The sequence below is a fragment of the Staurois parvus genome, unplaced genomic scaffold (assembly GCF_062004578.1).
Source record: "Staurois parvus isolate SC_StPar_1 unplaced genomic scaffold, SC_StPar_1.0 ptg000715l, whole genome shotgun sequence".
Classification (NCBI taxonomy): Eukaryota; Metazoa; Chordata; class Amphibia; order Anura; family Ranidae; genus Staurois; species Staurois parvus.
Genome location: NW_028318511.1, coordinates 5,695,144 through 5,718,665, shown reverse-complemented (window position 1 = coordinate 5,718,665; position 23,522 = coordinate 5,695,144). Strand labels below are relative to the sequence as shown.

The window sequence follows — 23,522 nt, the reverse complement described above, 5'->3', positions numbered from 1 at the left end:
TTCACTCTTATCAAAATCAGTACTGTATTCTATCTCAGCAATTTAAATGAAATTATTGTAAATTCAGTGATTTCAGTAGAGAAATTTGTTGGTAGTGGGGTGAAAGCTGAGATTCCATTTCCTATACCACATGACCAGGTTCTGCTCTGGAAGGTGATATACATGGTACCAGACTTCACCCTTATCTGGACTGTATGCAGCGGCTGCATGTGGAAGCTTCAGGTCTGGATTACAGGGTAGTAGCACCTTGTGTTATGTTTGGTTTGTTCTGACAGTCCTGATCTTACATCCTGCTGACTGCATGTCATAGCTTACATAGAACAAAACAGGGAAGTTTCAATAGCATAAGTGAGCAAAGCTTATTTCCCTTGTGACTCACTTTTTCACTGCTAAATATCTTCCCCATAATCATTTAAAGCTTTCTACTGCTTATCCATTGTCTAAAAATCTGGGCACGCACTGCACTGACTGGGAAGTGCAATTCTGATCAGGTTTCAGAAACACTATTCCCCCATCAGGTCTGCTCCCCTTGTGACTGACAGCAGGCAGTGAGCAGACCCATAGCCACTGCCTACTGTCAATAAAAAAAAAGAGCAGACCTGATGGGGAACTAGTATCTCAGCTTCCCCACCAGGCTCTGCCTACTCTCATTGTCGGCTGTGAACCTGACAGTGTGCTTGACAACCAAGTGACATGTGGGGAGGACGGGGAGGCGCAGCATACACAGTGTACAGAGACAAGTCCTCTGCCTGTCTCTGTATTGGTTTTTAATTACCATTAGTTTTGTGAGCTACTATTTCTTTTTCAATTTTGTGTAGCTATAGTTCAGTTAAACTAACAGGGCACTTTAATGTCACCAACAGAAAGCAGCGATATTTCAAGGCCACTAAGGGTCTTCTCGCTGCCTGAAGAAGAGGCACTTAGGGATGTTGCTGCTTTCTGTTGGTGACATTAAAGTGTACTGTCTTTTTATCTGAACATGGTGTGCTGGCGATATCCTGGACCTTGTAAAAGTGTCACTATTAAGAACTATCTGAATCTGCTGCACGTGTTAGTAAAGCTGCTGAAACTGGAAGCAGGGATTTTTTAATCTGGTGCAGGACCTTTTAAAGAGCCATACTGCTAGAAAAGTGTTGTGGCGTGTTATTGAATTCCCCCCAGTATCTTTAGGCATGTACATTTTTTCTCTAAGTGAATTGCTTGTATTTGGAATAACAGCATTTATGAAGCTTCATATACATCCATTTTTTTAATCTTTATTTTTTTTCTTTTTATCATACATACACTAATTGTCTTCTGTCATTGATTCATTGTGTTATGGAGCCTGTATCGCTAAATTTCAAATTCATTATTTTAACTCAGAGCGACCAGATTGTGTGGATGGAAAAATATCTTTTGTGTTCTATGCAAAAATGAAAAACATAAAGGAAGTATATGTGACTTCATTTACTGACAGGAAGCAAGAGGATGTTAAAGGGCAGGTGAGTAACTTTCAGGCCATATAACTTACTGGTGGTTTTATAATGTACAGAATACATTATCAAAGATAAGTTCTGACCTCTACAAACCTGAGTCCCAGCTCTTTTGTGCATTGTGAAAAATGTATGTAGTGTCCCATCATGCCTTATCTACTATCCATACATGTTTTTGGGATGCTGTGTGATGTGACCGTCCACATGTTTTTAAAGTATTGAGAATCACTTATGTCTTGGTCCTGCTTCCTCAGGTGTCTTTTTACCGTGGATCGGTTCCAGAAGCTGTACCTGAGGAAGCCACTAAACACAGAAAAGGCACAACATCTGACTGGATGGCCACATTGCCTATCAGATTACCAGTACGTGGACGTTTTTTTTAACCCTTTTGCTGCCAGAGGCTTATTTCACTTATGTTTAAAAATAATTTTAGGCCTGAAGTTTACTTAAAACCTTCAAAACAATATATATTTTCTGAAAGCAGAGACCATAAAGAATAAATTAGTGGTAGTTTCTGATTTTTATGTGACACAATATTAATACAATAGTTTATAAAGCACAACATTTCAGTAAAAACAATCTAAAGTTAATTTTAGGGCACACAAAGCAATATATTACCCAATTTTTGGAAAAATATTAAAGATGAGGTTGTGGCGAGTATATTATTACCCAACATGGCAAACCAATAAAATGTGTGCACCCATGAAACAGCAACAAAATATTGGTACCCTAAAGTTTCCATATGTGATACTTTAAGGCCAAGTTCACACCTGTACATTTGTCTATGCATTTTGCAGGAACGCAGTGCATGCCATTTATCATGATTTCCTATGGATCATGTTCACATCTACGCAGTTTTTGCGGGTGTGTTTTTTGGAAGGGTCAGAAACTTCTTTTCCCGCAGAAGTTTGCATTTTTAGTCCAATAGACTTCAATGGAACTGCATATAAAACACAAGTGCTGCATTTTGCGTGCGTTTTTTATGCATTTTTGGTGCTTTTTGATGCAACACGTCAAAAATGCATCAAAAAACATGTGCAAAAATGCAAAACACACTGCAAAAAGCACTGCAGACACAGATCAAATGCAAACTGCATAGGTGTGTACCTTGCCTAAAAGCCCCTATGAAGCATCAGTTTAGAGTTACTGTAAATAATTTACTTAGAATTCCTACTGTCATCCTGTGTGCACAGCAGTATGAAACATGTGTACTACCATCAGCATAGGCACCCCCGATGCCTGTGTTTACGTATGTATGTGTGTGCATGTATATGGGAGTGGAGCAGGGTGCAACATTTTTTGGGAGGGTACATTTAAGTGTTTGGGTGTATCTTTATTTTTTGAGACTTACTAATTTTTTTAAATGTAGGAGGCAAAAAGTCCCCTATGTGATTTTTTTCGGTTTTGTTTAACAAGACATCAGGAGGGCGATTTACTACAATTCAGAATCTGGTAAAGCTGTGCATGGTAGCCATTCGGCTTCTAACTTCAGCTTGTTCAGTTAAGCTTTGTCAATAAAACATGGAAGCTGATTGGTTTCTAGGTAGAGCTGCACCAGATTTTGCACTCTACAGTTTTAATAAACAACCCCCCCCCCTCAGGGGTCTAAAAGACCCCTGATGTCTCAACTGCCCTTCAATGACGATAATGGAGTGCAGATCACGTAGGGACAGAGTTCTGGTGTGTTTGGAAGCAATCTGGCACTTCCATCTAACAACTGATAGTCAGTGAGACAGATTTAGACACATTTCTGGCTGCTGTAACAGCCAGGAGTGTGCGTAAAACCGCCACTGCTGCCAACATATGGCATGCGTCAATGGCATCGAAAGTGCTAAGTTGTAGAACAAGACACAAAAAACTGTGCTCTAAAAAGGTAAAGTGTAAGCCTGTATTCACACCTGAGCAAAGTTTGAGCAAAGCAGATTTCTGGTGATGTTTAAGCTTTTTTTGGTGTTTTTAAAGCACTTAACAAGCATTCTTTAAACATTTTTGTTTTCGTGTATCAAACTTCAGGCTTTTGTTTCTTGGGCTAGGCAAGGGGAGGAGAGGAGAGCAGTTTCAAAGGTGAAGAAGTGCTATTCAGGTGCAAAAGTGTACATAAAAAAGGCATGAATATAGGTGCTCAGTTTGAAGTCTACAGGGCTCCAAAAACAGCTCAAATATTTCCTTTAATAGAAGACATAGAGTGTACAAGCAGCTGAGCTTTGAAATGTGAGCAAACACAATTACAAACAATGGTATTCTAAATCCTCATGTCAGAGCCTCCAAAATGCAGAACAGAGAGCTGCCCATTAATGACATTACTGGATCCCATTCCAAATCTCTTTGGGCAGCAGTGAATTGGATGAAAAACCACATTCAGATATACAGGTTTGAGGCCATAGGTTGAAGAGTTGCTAGACACCATCATGCATCATGATACCAAGTGCATTGTTATTTTTTCTAGAGGAATTCAAGACAAAGAGGTTGTTTTACAAAAGGCAAATAAACTGCACTTTGCAAGTGCAGTTGTACTCTGCAAGGGAATTTGCTCCAGAGACTCAATAAATGAGGGGAAGCTCTGCTGACTTGTGCATGCAAAAATGCTGTTTTTTCCCTTGCTTGTAATGGGGTATTCTTTGCAAAGAGGAGCTTCACCTCATTTACTAAGCTCTGGAGAAAATTCCCTTGCAGAGTGTCACTGCACTTGCAAAGTGCACAGTCAATTTATTTTTAGTAAATCAACTCTAAAGCGTAATTCTTTTCAAGGTGTTGCTTGGGCACCATTTACATTTCTAAATGTTCCCTATAACATAGCAAAGCTTCACTTTTTGAGTTCAGGTCCACTTTAATAACCAAGCCAAGCTTATTAACAAAATATAAACTCTAACATTTTTTGTACTGTTTTATTCTTTTATGTACAGAAAATAAAAAGTCTTAACTGGAAGGATGAAAGGCAAAGAATTAGCTACACACTGAGTCCCTTGAATTTAGGCAATGCCGAGGTTGGTTACCTCACAGAAACCAACTTGCTCAGTATTGCCACTCAGATTGGATCAGACTGGATGAACATTGGCATTAACCTTGGTCTGCCCCACACAGAATTACAACGTATTAAGTATAACAACAGGTGAGTTCAGGAAATCTTCACCGATGTCTAATGTACCAGAGACATGTAGCTGTTTGTTATTGTGCCTATTCTATGAACAGCTTTTCTGCGTTTTTCTTAGCAATTGAACCCAACCATTCTTTCCATTTGGCTTAAGTCAATAATCCTGATTCCCAAGTACAACATTTAGTATTGGATGTTTCTGATTGTTGATCTGGCTAGTTGGAAAAGTTCACTAATTATCATTAGGGTAGGACAATTTAGTAGAAATGACATCAGATCATTACTTGAAATGTGCATGCTCAGTGAGATGGAGGGAATAAGCAGCCCACTGACATCTTGCCCCCCGTTGCTATCCGATACGTGGGTAAGTATCTGAACAGTTCAAATATATCACCACCAATAGATTAATTTTTATTTCCACCATGTTGTCAGACTTAAGCTGGCCATAGCAGAGACCAGCCAAATTACAATCCCTGTATGGCCATTTACTCTTAACAGAAGTTAATCTAACTATTGACGTCTGTTGAAGGGGAATATTGGAAAAATGTATTGATTAGCAGCTGATCAGTGTATTCTGACAGCGGAGGGGTCTCACTGTCAGAATACAATGGAACAATTAATTTATGGGCAGCTTTAGTCTCATATACTAGGTCAAAGACTAGGGAATTCCCCATACTGAAGCAGCAATGCTAATTATTGATCCTCTGCCACTAAAGTAGACCTGAAAGCCCAAATGTTTTCTTTAGTTTTGAGTGGAGAAGGACTAGACCCTCTGACTGAGGAATCCTTTTCTGGTCAAGGATGCTGGTTGTTCATATTTCATTGAAAATGCATCTCCAAAGACTGTATGGCTGTGAATGCCTACACAAGATACACTGCTCAAAATAATTAAAGGAATACTTTTTAATCAGAGTATAGCATCAAGTCAATTAAACGCCTGGGATATCGATCTGATCAAGTAGCAGAGGGGGTTGTTAATCAGTTTCAGCTGCTTTGGTGGTAATGAAATTAACAACATTTGCGCAAGATGGGCAACAATGAGATGACCCCTAAAACAGGAATGGTTTTACACAGAAAAACAAAATAAAGTGAGCGCTAAGAGAAAAAATCATGAAGCAGCTAGCTAACATGGTGAACCCACTCCATATCACAATAAACATAATAAAAGTGCTGCGCTATGTGACTATAAATCAAAACATTCAATTCATATGCAATCTGGTATAGTAACCACTGTGTGTTGCTACACAGCAAAACAATATAAATGTGCAATACTGAAAATATATAAGTAAATAAATGAAGAATACTTTGAAAAGTCCAAGTGAATATAAAGTCCTCAGTCAAATGTTCTTCAGTGCAAAAAGTGCTCTTTAGTAGTAATACTGCACCCACAATTAGTATGAACCGCAGTCAGAGAGTGAAGTGACATCCTAATGTAGAAAAAAAGACATCTGTGAAATCCTTCACCACTATGCACTCACCAGAACTAAAGTAAACCAGGCTTGTAGCAAAAAATCCTCCAAGGTATGCATATCTCCTCCACAGAAAGGCTGGTATGCGATCTTTCAATGATGTGTCCTAAAAAGGAGGGCTATTCTCTAGTGTCTTAAAGAGTGAACATCATTGATTTATTTCTCCCTGCTCTCCAGCAACTTCTTTAACACATTTGAATTATTAGATTATCAGACCATTATCAGCTGTAATAAGCACAGCAGACATAGCATGTTTCTCAGGCACAGATTCTCCCCTGTAAAATCAGGAATGGTCTTACAGGTGAAGGCCACTGATATTTTTTTCCCTACTCATCTTTTCTGACTGTTTATCACTAGGTTTGCATTTGGCTAGGGTCAGTGTCACTACTGGTAGCATGAGGCGATATCTAGACCCTACAGAGGTTGCACAGGCAGTCCAACTCCTCCAGGATGGCACATCAATACATGCCATTGCCAAAAGGTTTGCTGTGTCTCCCAGCGCAGTCTCAAGAGCGTGGAGGAGATTCCAGGAGATAGGTAGTTACTCTAGGAGAGCTGGACAGGGCCGTAGAAGATCCTTAACCCATCAGCAGGACTGGTATCTGCTCCTTTGTGCATGGAGGAACAGGAGGAGCACTGCCGGAGCCTTACAAAATGACCTCCAGCAGGCCACTGGTGTGAATGTCTCTCACCAAACAATCAGAAACAGACTTCATGAGAGTGGCCTGAGGGCCCGACATCCTCTAGTGGGCCCTGAGCTCACTGCCCGGTGCCATAGAGCTCGATTGGCATTTGCCATTGATCACCAGAATTGGTAGGTCCACCACTGGTGCCCTGTGCTTTTCACAGATGAGAGCAGGTTCACCCTGTGCACATGTGACAGACGTGAAAGGGTCTGGATAATCCGTGGAGAATGTTATGCTGCCTGTAACATCATTCAGCATGACTGTTTTGGTGGTGGGTCAGTGATGATCTGGGGATGAAATCCTTGGACCCATTGTCAGACCCTATGCTGATGCAGTAGATCCTGGGTTCCTCCTGGTGCATGACAATGCCTGGCCTCATGTGGCAAGAGTATGCAGGCAGTTCCTGGAGGAAGAAGGAATTGATACCATTGAATGGCCCCTACGCTCGACTGACCTAAATCAAATATAACACCTCTGGGATATCATGTTTTGGTCCATCCGATGCCGTCAGGTTGTATCTCAGACTGTCCAGGAGCTCATTGATGCCCTGGTCCAGATCTGGGAGGAAATACCCCAGGACACCATCCATCATCTCATTAGGAGCTGATGCCACGATGTTGTCAGGCATGCATACAAGCACGTGGGGGCCATACAAACTACTGAGTACCATTTTGAGTTGCTGCAATTAAATTTCAGCAAAATGGACTAGCCTGCTGCATCATTTTTTCACTTTGATTTTCGGGGTGTCTTTGAATTCAGTCCTCTGTAGGTTGATCATTTTCATTACCATCAAACGAAGGAGCATCCTTATGTTTCTAACACATTACCCAGTCCATATCAGTATAGATATCCAGCATGATATTTTTCCCCATTGAGATCAATGTGTTTTCAAAGTGTTCCTTTAATTTTTTTGAGCAGTGTATAAAAGATGCTTTCAAACAAGCAACATGATAGAGAAAAGGCATATACATTAAACTTACTAATAGTAGTAGTCTTAGGCCCTTGTGCAAAAACATGTCATAGCTAGCACATTTTATTTCTAGAGCAGTGGTTCTCAACCTTTCTAATGCCGCGACCCCTTAATACAGTTCCTCATGTTGTGGTGACCCCCAACCATAAAATTATTTTCGTTGCTACTTCATAACTGTAATTTTGCAGTGGGAGGAATAGTGCCACGTCATTGGTGTCAGTGGCAGGAATAGTGCCCCATCATTGGTGTCAGTGGCAGGAATAGTGCCCCATCATTGGTGTCAGTGGGGGGAATAGTGCCCCATCATTGGTGTCAGTGGGAGGAATAGTGCCCCATCATTGGTATCAGTGGGAGGAATAGTGCACCATCATTGGTGTCAGTGGGATGAATAGTGCCCCATCATTGGTGTCAGTGGGAGGAATAGTGCCCCATCATTGGTATCAGTGGGAGGAATAGTGCACCATCATTGGTGTCAGTGGGAGGAATAGTGCCCCATCATTGGTGTCAGTGGGTGGAATAGTGCCCCATCATTGGTGTCAGTGGGAGGAATAGTGCCCCATAATTGGTATCAGTGGGAGGAATAGTGTCCCATCATTGGTGTCAGTGGGAGGAATAGTGTCCCATCATTGGTGTCAGTGGGAGGAATAGTGTCCCATCATTGGTATCAGTGGGAGGAATAGTGTCCCATCATTGGTATCAGTGGGAGGAATAGTGCACCATCATTGGTGTCAGTGGGAGGAATAGTGCCCCATCATTGGTGTCAGTGGGAGGAATAGTGCCCCATCATTGGTATCAGTGGGAGGAATAGTGCCCCATCATTGGTGTCAGTGGGAGGAATAGTGCCCCATCATTGGTATCAGTGGGAGGAATAGTGCCCCATCATTGGTATCAGTGGGAGGAATAGTGCCCCATCATTGGTGTCAGTGGGAGGAATAGTGCCCCGTCATAGGTGTCAGTGGGAGGAATAGTGCCCCATCATAGGTGTCAGTGGGGGGAATAGTGCCCCATCATTGGTGTCAGTGGGGGGAATAGTGCCCCATCATTGGTATCAGTGGGAGGAATAGTGCCCCATCATTGGTATCAGTGGGAGGAATAGTGCCCCTTCATTGGTATCAGTGGGAGGAATAGTGCCCCTTCATTGGTGTCAGTGGGAGGAATAGTGCCCCATCATTGGTGTCAGTGGGAGGAATAGTGCCCCATCGTTGGTGTCAGTGGGGGAGGAATAGTGCCCCATCATTGGTATTAGTGACACCAATGATGGGGCGCTATTCCTCCCACTGACACCAATGATACTTACCTTGCTGACCCCTGCTCCAGCCTGGGCTCGCTCGCTCCCTCCCTCTCCCATGGTACACACTTACCGGTCAGATGTCTTCCTTCTCCGGCCGCTCTCCTCCTCTTCACTCGCTCGATGTTCGCGGTGCCGCTCGGCTCCTCCTTTCCAAGCTCCACCTCCTCGCCGGTGATTGGCCGCCTGTGTGCCTCTCCTGAGCTACAGTTCTGGCGGCCAATCACCGACGAGGAAGGATTGATCCCGGGGGGTGTGTCCAGATGACAGGGACGGCATGTCATCCCGCCCACACCTGGAGACGGATCAAGGAGCGGTGTCTCGGTTCCTAAGGCCATCGGAAATATGTGTTTTCTGATGGTCTTAGGCGACCCCTGGGAAAGTGTCGTTCGACCCCCAAAGGGGTCGCGACCCCCAGGTTGAGAACCGCTGTTCTAGAGGATCACAGTCTACGACTAATTTTTACTCCAAAAAGAAGAGGTTGTTGCATATGTGTCTATGCCATGTTGTTGAAAACATTTATTTATACTATACAAATTACATAATACTGTAGGTGTTTTACTATAATGTACCTCAAAAGGTAAAATTTACAAATATGCAATCAGATCAATGTGGATTGTAGAATTTGTATCCCTATGTTCATACCCAGGATTTTTCACGTGAATTCTGTTTGTTTAAATTGGAATAGGCTCATCAGTGCTGCTGTCTCCCTGGTAAACAGACAAACAGTAATTCTACTTGCAGTTTATGGATGTAGTCAATAAAACCTGCTTAATACTTTAAGTGGTGCACATCTGCAGCCATTGAAGACCTTTCCTAGAGCGCAAAATACAACCATATATGCGTCATCTAGGATGGCACATGGGCCTTTTCTGAGAGGGATTTCTAAAGTGTAGTTGTAGCTACATCAAAAGTCTGTAATTGCTTTTTTTTCTGAGGGGATAGGTTTATAAGCATGTGCAGCTTTTAAAATACACCTACATTTATCTTGGAATATTCCTAAATAATGTGACAAAATTGTGCTTTCCTCATGTAAATATGGATTATTCACAGATAGACAACTTTTTTTGTTTTAACATTATAAAGGCTAGGGTTATCAAAAAATTTTTTAATTTAGGGTGAATGCTGGTAGGTTGATTTTTTTTTAATCAGCTTCTTATACATCACCAGGACCATCAAAAATTATGTTCAGAAGAAACTGTTATGGAGGGTTTAACACTACCTTGCTCAGGTTAAAGTGGTTCTAAAGGATGAAGGTTTTTTTTTTACATTCATGCATTCTATGCTTGAAGGTAAAACATCTTCAATGCTCATCACCCCCTAATACTTACCTGAGCATGATCTCGATCCACCAATGTGCACAAGAGCAGCGACTCTCCCAGCTCTCTCCTTCCTTATTGGCTCAGAAACATCAGTGGGAGCCAGTGGCTCAGAAACATCAGTGGGAGCCAGTGGCTCCCACTGTGGTCAACCACAGTTCGGAGGGAGCGGGGGCAGGGCTGAGCCATGCTCTGTGTGTCTCTACAGACACACAGGGTTTTTTTTTACCAAAGCTGGTTCACTCAGAATCTCATGCAGCTGTGCATGGTAGCCAATCAGTTTCTAAACTCCGCTTGTTCATTTAAGCTTTAGCCTGGGTTCATATATGTGCAGTGCAGTATATTGCATGTGATTTGCACAGGAACCGCACTGCATTGCTGTGCAAATCACTTGCGATTTTTTGTGCGGCGCAATTGGAGCCATACATTTTGTATGGCTCCAATCGCACCGCACCCGCACCAAAAACATGCAGGACCCTTTTTTAGTTCCACACTAGAATCGGATGGCATAGGTATTCACAACTAGGTAATCCGATTCTGCAAATCGCACCGCGTTCTGCAGACCGCTTTCGGGGTGTTGTTAACATACATACATGCAGTGGTTCACATGAACGGGGTGCAATTCTGATGCGGTGCGGAATTCGCACTGAAAATGCGAACATCAGTGTTGAACCGGGGCTTAGTAATAAAACCTGGAAGCTGATTGGTTTCTATGCAGTAGTGCACAAGATTCTGAGTGAACCAGCTTTAGTAAGTAAATCCCACAGTGTGGGGCTCAGAGCCATAGCAAGCGAGGGGCCAGGAGTGCCAATGGAGGACCTGAAGGGGAGCTTAAGGGCTGCTCTGTGCAATAACATTGCACAGAGCAGGTAATCATAAAATGTTTGTGATTAAAAAGAACACAAAAAAAACTGAGCCTTTAGTATCACTTTAAGGGTGACCCAAACAATACTGGACACAGAGTGGTGAAAAGAGGCATTTCAGTAGGAAGAGCTCACTGCATAAGCTCTGTATATACGTCTTAGCCTTATCTGCCCTGTCCTCAGCCCTGTCACCAATCTTCTTCTTACCTGTCCTTGATCCACTAAGATATCACCCACAAAGCTGCAGTCACATATTCCATTCAATCCTTTGGAGAGTCTGCACTGTTGTGTTTGAGTCAGAACTCTCCATTGAATGAAATGGATAGCACACAGGACATGTGCATGTCCGGCTCAGATTTTTGAAAAGTGCCTTTGTAACTTCATAGGTGAAATTTCTGTGGATCAGGGACAGATTAATATAAGGCAGGGAGGGTTGGGGCAGGGCAGCCTCCAATAATACATTTTAATTTTCAAGTTGTATTGTGATGTAATACAATTCCAATATTCCCCTACCATAACTGTTTTAGTCATTGAAATCTCACCCTGAAAAGAAAAGAATGACCTAGAGAATTTTCTTCTCCTCTAGCAATGATTTTAATCAGCTGGTATTAGATATGCTGTTTACGTGGGCACAGAAGAACTCTACAGAGCCAGACTGCATAGAGAAGCTTGTGCAGGCCATGCGGAAAAGCAAGAGAAATGACATAGCAGATGAAATAGAAGATGTGATTGCTTTAGGAAAAGAAAAGTACAAACAGTCCATCCAAAGAGTAGGTCTTGACCAAGGCAACAGCAGTGAAGACTCAGCCATTGTCATGAGCCAGTCATGAGGACTCAACAGACAGAAGATGGTATATAAAAGATGAATAATTAGGTAATGGTGCTTTTAGCTTTCCTTCCATGACAAGAAAAGATTAATGCAGGCCATAGATGGGGAGAAAAACGGCCGATTTTTCGTCCGAAAATAAAACCGGCCGATTATCTTATCGTTAGTGGACGATTTTGTCGGCCGTTTTTCGTGTATTTTGGACTTTCAGATTATCGGTGATGTTGGAAAATTTTCGAAAAACGCCCGACTTTATCCTCATTGATGGTCAAAAACGAACGATCGTTTTCCGAAAAAGGATCACAAAGGCCACAAAATGACATCATTTCCCGTTATAGGTTACTCATTAATCGGCCGATTTTCGTAATAATTGGTGGTCAGGTAAGTTTTTTAGACTGACCGATAGTTCGTTAATCGGCCGAAAATCTGCCGTTTTTCTCCCCATCTATGGCCTGCATTAGTCTCCATGTTATACCAGAAGAGATCTAACAACTACATGAATGGCATTTGAAAGCTAAGCTGCCCTGTTTAAAGTGAACCTTTCCTTTATGTTATTCAAGGCAAAGTAAAACAATTATTTTAGCTATCCTCCTCCCCAGCAACACATTCCCTTGCTACCCCTCCCCCCCCCACTAATTTGATTGGCTGGTAATAGAAAGTGCAATTCTTGGTACTTTGGTGTATCATTGGCCTTGTGACTTGCCTTCCTTCCCTATGTGTCAGTGCTAGGTTTCTCTCGATTGGCCCTGTGCTTCTACACACATAGTGGGCCGCTTCCTTGGTATTGACTCTGGCAACCTGATTTCAAGCTTACACAGGGCTTTCATTTACTTGTTCCACAAATAAGCAGAGAGTGCGGGGTGGTTTAAGTGAACCTTTCATTTTTCTCTAAATGGGAAACGAGAAAATTTACTTAAATCTATAAATGTTTTATTCCAAACTAAAAAAGGGTGAGATTTTCCCCCCTCACTGGGTATATCAACAGCCTACACAAAGCAGGCTTCACTACGTGATTTACCAAAAGCATATAGGCTGTTCACTTTACAAGGGAATGGAATTTGCCCCAGAGATTAGCGAATGAGGTGAAGCTCTGACTTCCATCAGCTAATCATGTGCAAGAACATATGCAGTTTTTTTCAATGTTCCCTGCACGTGGTTGGATACTCTTTGCAAAGTGAAACTTTATTACATTCACTACGCTCAGGAGAAAATTCCTTTGAAATTTGCAACTTTACATTATGTATGAAATGTATGTACTGTGTGTTGATATGTAAAGTTTGTGTACATAGTATATGTGTATACAGATGTGATGTATAAAAAAGTACATTTTGGTTGCCCTAGACACTTTCAGATAGTAGAATGTAACTTGTTTGACAGTGAGGTTTTTTCTTGTACACACAGCAGAAGAAATTCCTTAATCTTGCCACACAACGAGACAGATTTACGATGAGATCACAGCTAGATTCGTAAATTCTTATAACCTGAGAAAAAAAAATATTTCTTTGCATAGATGTTTCAGATCTCTGCAGAACTGTCAGTGTTGTCTTCTCTGGAGTGCAGGACTGGCTAATACACAAAAAACGTACCACAAATCCACTTGATCCACCAACTTAAAGTCTTGGTGTGCAGACTCTCTAGGACAGGGATCTGCAAACTGAGGCCAACGGGCCGGATTAAACTTTTTGCTTTCCTTTATCCTGCCCTTGGGGCACTATTTCTTCCACTGACACCAAAGACAGAGCACTATTTCTTACACTGACACCAACAATGGAATACTATTCCTCCCACTTACACCGGATATGGGAAACTGATTCTCCCACTGACACCAATGATGGGGCACTATGATGTAATTTTTTTATTTCCACTGACCATGGAATTGTTTACTCCCACCCATGCCGAGACATTTTCTACTCCCACTGTCCACAGTCTGACCTCCCTAAACTTTTTTTTTTTTCATTAAGCTTTTCGTAAAAAATTTAAAGTTTGCACTGAAAATGTGGCAAGAAAAAAACAAAAACAAAAACTAACTATGTAACTATACATTTATAGGTAAAGTTGATCCAGGGAATATCCGATTTCCTCTCGGGGGATCAGGAAGGAATTTTTTTCCCTGCAGGAGCAAATTGGATCATACTTTGCTGGGTTTTGTTGCCTTCCTCTGGATCAACTGTGGGTATAGGATTATAACTTTTTTTTTTATTGGATGGACTTTTGTCTTTTTTCAGCCAGACTACCTATGTAACTAAAACAACATGCACGGAGCTACACAGCCAAATTCAGCCACGCAGGGCCTCAGTACAAAACACAAGATACCCGTAAGGACTTCACAAAGTTCAACATCCCTAAAATTTGAAAAGCAGTAAATTACACCTTTGTTGAGAAAGTTTGGAGACCCCTGTCCTAGGAACTATAGACTGCTTCTACCTTAAATGAAGCTGGAGATTTTCTTGAAGACTGCTACATGCCCAAAACCTAGTGGAAGGGAACTTAAAGTGGTTGGAAAGGCTCAAGGTTTTTTACATTTATGCATCCTATGAATGAAGGTAAAAAAACCTTCTACGTGCAGAACCTGTGTGCACCTGAGCCCCATCGTGATCCAGTGATGTGCATGAGAGCCTCAGTTTTCCGGGGACCCTTCCTTCTCATTGGCTGAGACAGCAGTGGGGGCGATTGGCTCCCACTGCTGTCAATCACAGTTAGTGTGCCAATAAGGTGAGAGAGGGGGCAAGGCTGAGCCACATATCTGTGTGTGATGAAACATGCAGAGCAGCTGCTTGGGAGCGAGCATGTGTGGGTGCTCCCATAGCAAGCATGTGCTTGCTCTGGGGGCACTTGGCATGAGGGAGGGGCCAAGAGCACTGGTAGGGGACCTGAGAAGAGGATTGGGGCTGCTGTGTGCAAAACCATTGCACAGAGCAGGTAAGTATGCCATGTTTGTTGTGTGCTTTGTTTATTAATTGCCTTTAATATCACTTGAAAGCAGAACTATAGGCAAACCTTTTTTCCTTCGGATAGAGTTAGGGAAGGTTATAACCATCTGTGTCTCATTTTGGAGATATACCCTTCACTTTCTATCCCATAGCCAAACAGGAAGTGAGTGGAAATCCCTGCAAATTATGAGAATCCATTGGGGACCCCCAGGTTTCTAAAACTAGTATCCAGTTGGAAGATTCCCCTCTATTACTTTTCTGGGGACAGCCCAAAATTTGGGATTTTCTTTTACTTTCAATGATAATGGTAAACAGGACAAATAGAGAGGGTAAATCTCCCTAACGGGGACACAGACAGCAATAAAAACTGACAGGGGTTCTAATCCTTCTGCACTCTGTCCAAAATTAAAAAAAAGTTATGCCATTAGTTATACTTTATATACAGACCACTGGTTGTGCAAGTCACTTGGACAAGTTCTGTAAAGCAGAGAACTGGGAATGAAAAGCAGAGTATAAATAATAGTCTATGCTCCTGTTCAGCATTCTCCAACTCCAAATGATTTGTACATGTACATCTGTTATAACTGGAATACATTTAATGTCTTGTGTTGTAGAGAACTGTAAATAATGTGAAAAAAATGTAAAAATAATGTGTAAAATCATGTGTAAAATGTGTTCTTTTTAGAGTTACTTTATGAAACAATGTTGCTACAGAAAACTCTGTACTTTTTTTCTTTTACATCTACATATGTAATTAAATTAAAAAAAACTTTTTTGTTCTAAATGCTATGGTCAGGAATATATTAAAGCAGAACTATTTTTCATTCTTATGCTGCTAGTGTTAGTAAATAGGTGGGAAGGTATGTTGAATTCACTTGGTTTAACCTACTTACATTTCTTCTGTTGCAAATGGGAATAAATAAATACAAATACTGCTACAAAAAAAAAGAAGCTGCAGTGAGAACTGAATATGGCAACACTGACTGGTTCCCGATTAAATGTGGTGTCAGGCAGGGATGTATCTTGTCACCTTACTTGTTCAACCTATACGGTGAGGTCATCTTAAGAAAAGTACATTTGGAAGAAGAGTCTATATTAAAGTTGGTGGCCAAAACATAAACAGCCTGCCCTATGCAGATGACACAAAACTCATCACCAGCAGCAAAGAAGATATTCTGTATTTACTGATAAAAGTTAAAGTCAAAAGTAGTAATGTGGGATTACAACTGAATATAAAGAAGACGAAGATCATGAACACAGAAAGTGACAACAATTTTGAGCTTGACAGTGACAGAATAGAAGTTGTAAATCATTTTAGTCTCCTAGGCTTTCTCTTAGGGCTCATATACATGGGGCGTTTGGAAAACTTTTCTGAACGATAGAAACTGACTGCTGGAAAACGTAAGTTAAAAAAAGTCTGTTTAGCCGCGTTTGCATACCGCGTTTATGTGCATTTGCGTTTAGAAGTGTTTTTAAAAGATAACCTCAGGAGACCTTCCAAAATGCCCAGAATGCACTGAAAAATAGTTAAAAAATTAACTATTTCAGACATTTTGAGAGAAATAGAGAGAGAAGAAGTAGAGAGAGCAGTATGTGTTGAGATTACCTCATATCATAATATATAAAATAGTAGTGCAGCGCTAAAAAGTGTTAAAATTCATGGAAGTTCGTGTACTAAATCAAAAACAACATCAAATGTAAAATAAATATAATCAGATGAATTCATAAAAGTTCATGTGATATGTCTCATATATGGCATCAAATAGAAATCCTTCTGCTGTGATACACTACTAACTGGTAAAAATAGCAGAAATGCGCACTCACCGACCGCGCATTAGGAATGCGCATATAAGTGACCATCAACCGAGGTAGATAACTACGGATAGATGACAGGACATCCCTCCAGGGTAAAGATCATCAAGCCTTGGATGAAGTGATGTACAGCAGGGGACAGAGGTCCCCTTAAGAGTGGATGAACAGCCTGGAAGTATGGGCTCTCTTCTCTGGATACTGGTATAGTAGAACTGCTGCTATGTATCTGAAACCCTCAATATAGGGTCAAAAACAAAGTGGGAATGCCCATAGTGTAGTAGGTTCATGCTTTATTGCCATGAAGTACATATAAAAAACTTGGGTGCAAGTACAAGTGAATTGTCAAAAGTGACAGACAAGAATAGTGTACTGACCCTAGAGTAAAATGGCCGCCGGACCTCCTCGTGGTCACGTCGGTGGATGACGTCACGCGTGCTGTCGTCTCCTCCTAGTATGTGTTGAGATTACCTATTTTTTCTGGTTGTATTCACTATGGATCCCATCGTGAGCATAATGCAGCACGTTCTACCATTTTTTCTTTCACGCGAAACCTGAAACTGACTGCTATGGTGTACCGGGTCTATTTGAATACACTTTGCATGCATTTCTGATGATGAAAAAAAGCTCTGGACAGCATCTGAACATGAAAAAACGCTTCTAAACACAAACGTTTACATGCATTTGGCATTTGAAACGCCGGTAAAATCTACTCCTGAACGCAAGTTTGGTGCGTTCAAAAAAACGACTGTAAACTCAACTGCCTGTAAACGACTATGTGTAGATGAACACATAGGAAAACATTAGGGAGAGTTCAGGGGCTGCTGAAAAAAACGCTGAACAGCTCCTGAACGTCAGTTTAGCAGCTGCAGTGTACATGAGCCCTTAAACAAGGAAGCATCCAGCAGTGATTAAATATTCTGCAGAACTGCACTTGGTAGCTATACAATTGAGACTCTCAACAAAGAAAGTACCCTAAATACAAAGATCAGACTTGTCTAGTTGTCAGACTTTCTCAGTTGTCAATTACGGTTGTGGGAGCTGGATACTAGAGAAACAGGATAGAAAGAAGATCAACTCATTTGAGCTTTGGTGTTGGAGAAGGATTTTATATGTGCAGTGGACAGCCCATAGAACTAGAAAGATCAAACCAGCTATGTCATTAAAAGCCCAAATGATGAAGTTGTGACTGTCCTATTTTCGTCACATTATCAGAAGAGAGAGATCACTGGAGAAGGAAATAATGTTTGGGAAGATCAAAGGAACCAGGCGAAGTGGGAGACCGACTACTAGGTGGTTGGACGCATTGACTGCAGCTGTGGGGATAACACTGGAGGATCTCACAAGACTAGCACAAAGCAGACTTCTTTTTTGGACTCTTATTCACAAGTCACTAGGACTCGCTTTAATGGCACTTTGTCATAATAACATTTCTTCAGTTGCTTCCTGGTTTTGGCCTAGGCCAAAATGATGTCATGCATCCCAGAAGTCTCCATGGGTGTTTTTCTTTTATTTAGAGGAGGGGAGGATGGGTTTTCTTTGCTAAGCACACCTTCCTGCCAGCATGCCTGACCTTTCAGAAGTGTACAGGCTGCCAGTGTATACTGTACTGCACATGTACAAGATTTTCTAGGGTGTCATCACAGCAATGGATTCCAGGAAGTAATAACTACATGAATCATTTGCCCTTACACCGAATGGCCATGGCTATAAATGCTAGGGAGTTATTTTAAAAAAGTGATTTCTCAACAAAATAAAGCCTGGAGACATGGATGGATGGGTGAGTTTGCTTTGAATACTAAAAATGAATTAAACAGTGTTTTTCACTTTGGAGCGCCGGGATACATTTAAGTTTCTGCTTTAAGGGCTGGTTCATGCTAAAACATAGTGTGGGAAAGGCACGTTCCATTTGCTTTACCCGCACTGTACAAAAATCTGTGACACGTGTTTGAGTGCCATTTATTGTTAATAACACCCCAAACGCATCCAATAGCTTGTGGCCACCAAACAGCATAGTACTACAGTACCATGTGGTTTAGTGCGAATTCAAAAGAAATGCCTGCACTACTGTTTTTACACTTTCCTGCGCATTTGGCAGTCCATTAAAATGAATGGTTCATCAAAACTGGAACACACAGGACCACACAGGAATGCGTACATTCTAGTGTGAACCGTCCCTAACAGCTGTAAGATGACGACATACACCATCTGATGTGACAGATGTAGTTCTACATTAAATGCCACTAGATATCCATCATATGCAGGTATCATTTTCTCACCATACTAACAGGGTGAATTGAAGATCATATCTAAAATAGTAAACATCCCAGATATGGGTTTCTTTTTAATAGCTCTTCATTCTTTGTTGCCTTTTGTTTAATAGGTTGTATAACCTGCAATTTAAATTGATCCTGTCACATAAAAAGGAATAAAACGTCTAGCAGCTATGCAGTACACATGTCTAAAACACCTTTCTTGGCTCCCTCTACAGCCAAATGCCAGGACAATCTGATTGGACAGATCTGCAGCCCTACCTGATAGTTATGGCGCTTGTGCTCCCACCTTCCACACATTCCTATATCAATGGAAATCCATCATAGTGAGAGGCTAGACAAAATTTGTAGTTGGAGACACATTCTGTTGTATTGAACTGTATCAGGTTACTGTTGTCATATAATATGTTGGCATCTAAGGGTGGTTTAGGGCCCCTACAACTTGTTTACTCAGGTGATTTGGTTTCTTCCTCTATCCGCCCCTCTTGGTTAGTGCTAGTTAGTTCAGTCCAAGGTGGACCCTGTTCTGTTTCTTCCATTTTCCCTCATTCAGTGTTGGTTCATAACAGAGGCAAGATCTAAGGAAGCAATACAGCTTTCTTACAGTTCATACGGCAGGAAAAACGTAATCTCTACTCCACTTGTGAGAAGTAAACTGCATTATCTGTCTATTAATTTTCTGTGGATCAAGGATAAAAGGACTTATTGGCTGTGAAGTAGGTCTGTATAGTGTAATACATTTGATATGCAGAGAAGAAGCCTTGTACAACAAAGACTATACAGAAAAAGGGTGATGAGTACAATGTACATTATATAGAGAAGCAGTCAAAAGTATAATGTATAACACAGACTATAGATATTAAAGACAGTTTAGAGTACAAAGTTCAGTGTTTGTTGGTCTTAAGGTTTTCTAGAATAATCAATGAAAATATGAGAGCCAAACATGTGTTGAGCATGTGTCGTCTAATGCTCATGTCAGTATAGTTTTGTGGGTTTTTTTACGTGTAGCCTGCTCTGGCCAGAGTGGATTACTTCTCTGGCACATTATTTGGTATGTTATTAGTCTCTGTGGTAATAGCGGATGCCAGGTTGGGATCTATCTATCTATCTATCTATCTATCTATCTATCTATCTATTTATCTATCCATTTGTATATCTATTTTTCTTTGGATCAAGGATAAAAGGACTCATTGACTGTGTTGTTGGTACTTCGAGCAAAAAGGTCCTGCTGTCTATCCTACGTAAAGGGGTATACCTTCTTCCCCGTTTTACAGTGGACACTGGGCACACTGACGGTTCCAACTCTTTGTTTCCGATCTCTTAAGAAGCAATCTACCTCTTTACACAGTGATTGACCTAGAAGAGGGATCAGCCAAGAGGAATCAGCCTCTAGGAGATGTACTTGCGAACAGTATAGAAGCTCCATAAGCCCTTCACATTAAAGAAGTATAATGTTAATGTACAATAAAGACTACACAGAAAGAGGGTCAGAAGTACAACATACAGAAGTATAATGTACATTATAACATAGACTATAGACAGAAGGGACAGGAGTTTAATGTACAGCATAGACTATGCAGGGTGGGGGGACCCAAGAAGAGGAGGATCCGAGCTGCTCTGTGCAAATCCACTGCACACAGTAGGTAAGTATAGACATGTTTGTTGTTTTAAAAACATAAAAAAATTGCCTTTACAATAATTTTAATGAAAAATATGTGAGCCAAAGACTTGCTGAGCGTGTGTCGTCTAATGTTCATGTCCGTATAGTGTATTTTGCTTACATTTGGCCTGCTTGGGCCAGAGTGGATTATTTCTCTGGCACATTATTTGTTCTGTTATTAGTCTCTGTGGTAATAGTGGATGCCAGGTTGAGATCTATCTATCTGTCTATTTTGTTCTATGGATCAAGGATAAAAGGACTCATTAGCTGTGAAGGAGGTCAGAAGTATAGTGTAATACATGTGATATGCAGAGAAGGGGCCAGGAGTAAAATATACAGTTTAGAGTAGAAAGTTCAGTATTTGTCGGTCTTATAGTTTTTTAGTTTGTTTGTGAATAATCAATGATAGCTGATCACAGGTTGGGATCTATCTATCTATCTATCTATCTATCTATCTATCTATCTACTCAGCTATCTATTTTTTGGATCAAGGATAAAAGGACTCATTGGCTGTGTTGTTCATACTCCAGGTTGATACTTTCGCTGTGTGATGAGCCACCTAGTTAACAGGTGGGAAGCCTCACTTACGTCATTCACTGTGTGCGCTGCTGGTGATACGAGTCATGTCAGAGCTTACTGAGCTTCAAAGAGAGCAAATTGTCGGTGCCCACTTAGCTGGTACCTCTGTGTCTGCAGTTACTGATTTATTGCGGTATCGCGAGGTAGAGTATCAAAGGTTATGACGGCATACAAAGTTTCTGAGAAAACATTGATAAGCATAAGCATGGTCTATGTAGTCAATTGACCGAAAGAGATAAAAGGACATTGCACAGGATTGTGATCCAGAATAAGAAAACAACTGCTGCAACAGTGACTGCAGAGCTCAATCTCAGTCTTCATGAGACTGAGATGATGTTTTCCCAGAAACTGTATTAGCTATCAAACTTTGATACTGTACCTTGCGACAAAGTGGATAAATTGGCAACATCAGTCACAGAGGTAGCAGCTAAGCGGGCACCAGCACTTTGCCCTCATTGAAGCTCAACTCTGACATGACTCCGTATTACAACAGCGCACTCAGTGAGTGACAATAGTGAGACTTTCCATCTGTTAGCTCATCGCACAGAGGAAGCAAAAGACTGGTACATCACTTTTGCTTTCAGTACAAAACATGTCATCTCTTTTACACCTGCAAATCATGTAGTGTTTTCATTATTTTGTCCAACCCCTGTGTATAAGTGGTTAGCGCTTCAACCTAGCAGTACTAGGGTTGCAGGTTCAAATCCCAACCATGACATTACCTGTGTGGAGTTTACATGTTCTCCCTGTGCCTGCTTGGCTTTCCTCCCATACTCCAAAGACATGCTGGTAGGTTAATTGTATCCTGTCTGAATTGGCCCTAGTATGTATGAATGTGAGTTAGGGATATTAGATTGTAAGCTCCTTGAGGGCAGGGACTGATGTAAATGTGTAAATTAATGGCACTATATAAGTACCTATAATCAAATATACACTATATATATATAAATGTGGTGTGGTATAAATACTTTAATTAGTAGGAGATTGCATCCCACATATTAGGGCAGGTGTCAGCAAAACAAAACTACGTATGAACATAAAGAAGGAAAACTGTGATCCGGGACACCACCGTCCATATGCGTCTAAAAATAAACTTTATTACAAAATTAAAAATACATATACATCCATACCCACCCCTAAAAAAACTGACAACTTGTCAAGAAAATCCACACCAGCGTAACCCACCCACTCAAGCTAGGCAGCTAATAATGTAAACCTATGTGAAATAAATCAGCTGCAAACTAAATATATATCAATCAATGCAAGGTAACAGTAGGAAATGATTTTTTTCAAGGTGCATAAAAATTTTGTTACCTCAGAACTTCAAGGGTTAAATACTTGATTGGTGACAGTACAAAATCTTGTGGAAAAGAGAAGCCTTGCATAGGTGTTTACTTTCCCAGGAACTCAGGGGTTTCATGATGAAAGTACAGTATGTTGAATGGCCAGAAAAAAAAATGCTCTGCTCTTGACTAGGATATAGAAAAGTTGCAATACTCCACCCTTAATTATAAAGCAGGTTGGATAGATATGCTTCCCCAAAAATTCCAGGGTTAAATAAGTAATGACAGTGCAAGTGTTAAATGTCCCAAAACACCAAAAAGCCAGTTCTCCTCCCAAACTAGAAAGTAGACATGTACGGTTCGTTTCATTCTGAATCAAAATTCAGATGACATTTTTTTTATTCGGATGTATCATATTAACACATTTAAACAAATCCGAAATAACAAACTGGAATCGAATTCAAAACCAAATTCGAAATATAAACATACTGTATTGCTGACTACTGAAAGTAAGATACTGTATATCATCCCAAACCTATCGTGATATTATAGATGTGTTCTTGAATTCTTTTTGCCAGTTTACATTTTTTCCTTTTGATGTATTGTAACCAACAGGTACAATTTTACATGTATAGCCCTCAATCTGACACGTGTAGTAATCTCCTTGTGTAGTTGGTTTTCAACATGGCTTCTAGCTTAAAACTAGACCTAGGCAAAATGGCGCTTGTTGCCATAGAAACATATACACCATGTTTGACATAAATAAGCAGAGAGTGTCGTGGTGACTTCTACTCCTTGAGAAAGTCATGTGACCTGTGACGGTAGACCAAGGGCAGGCTGGCTGGCTGGCAAGTTAGAGCTGGGAATTTTTCTCTTTTGTTGTCCTTCCATGTGCTCCTTGCTGTGAAGGCCAGTTATAAACTGGGGCAGTGACCATTTTTTGTACTGTTGAACTGTTGGTTGAGGGAGTGCACTGGACACCTTAGCTGCCATTTTGCTACATG

General features: G+C 41.0%; 1 protein-coding gene across 1 annotated transcript in view; it reads left to right on the top strand.

Moving 5' to 3' along the window:
• Positions 1–12,070, top strand: part of PIDD1 (p53-induced death domain protein 1) — a 57,550-nt gene extending 45,480 nt beyond the window's left edge. Inside the window, exons 13-16 of the mRNA XM_089653552.1 lie at positions 1,363–1,481; positions 1,727–1,834; positions 4,376–4,581; positions 11,745–12,070. Of these exons, the coding sequence (XP_089509678.1) occupies positions 1,363–1,481; positions 1,727–1,834; positions 4,376–4,581; positions 11,745–11,988 (677 nt within the window). The 3' untranslated portion in view covers positions 11,989–12,070. The remainder of the gene's footprint in view (positions 1–1,362; positions 1,482–1,726; positions 1,835–4,375; positions 4,582–11,744) is intronic.
• Positions 12,071–23,522: the final 11,452 nt, after the last annotated feature.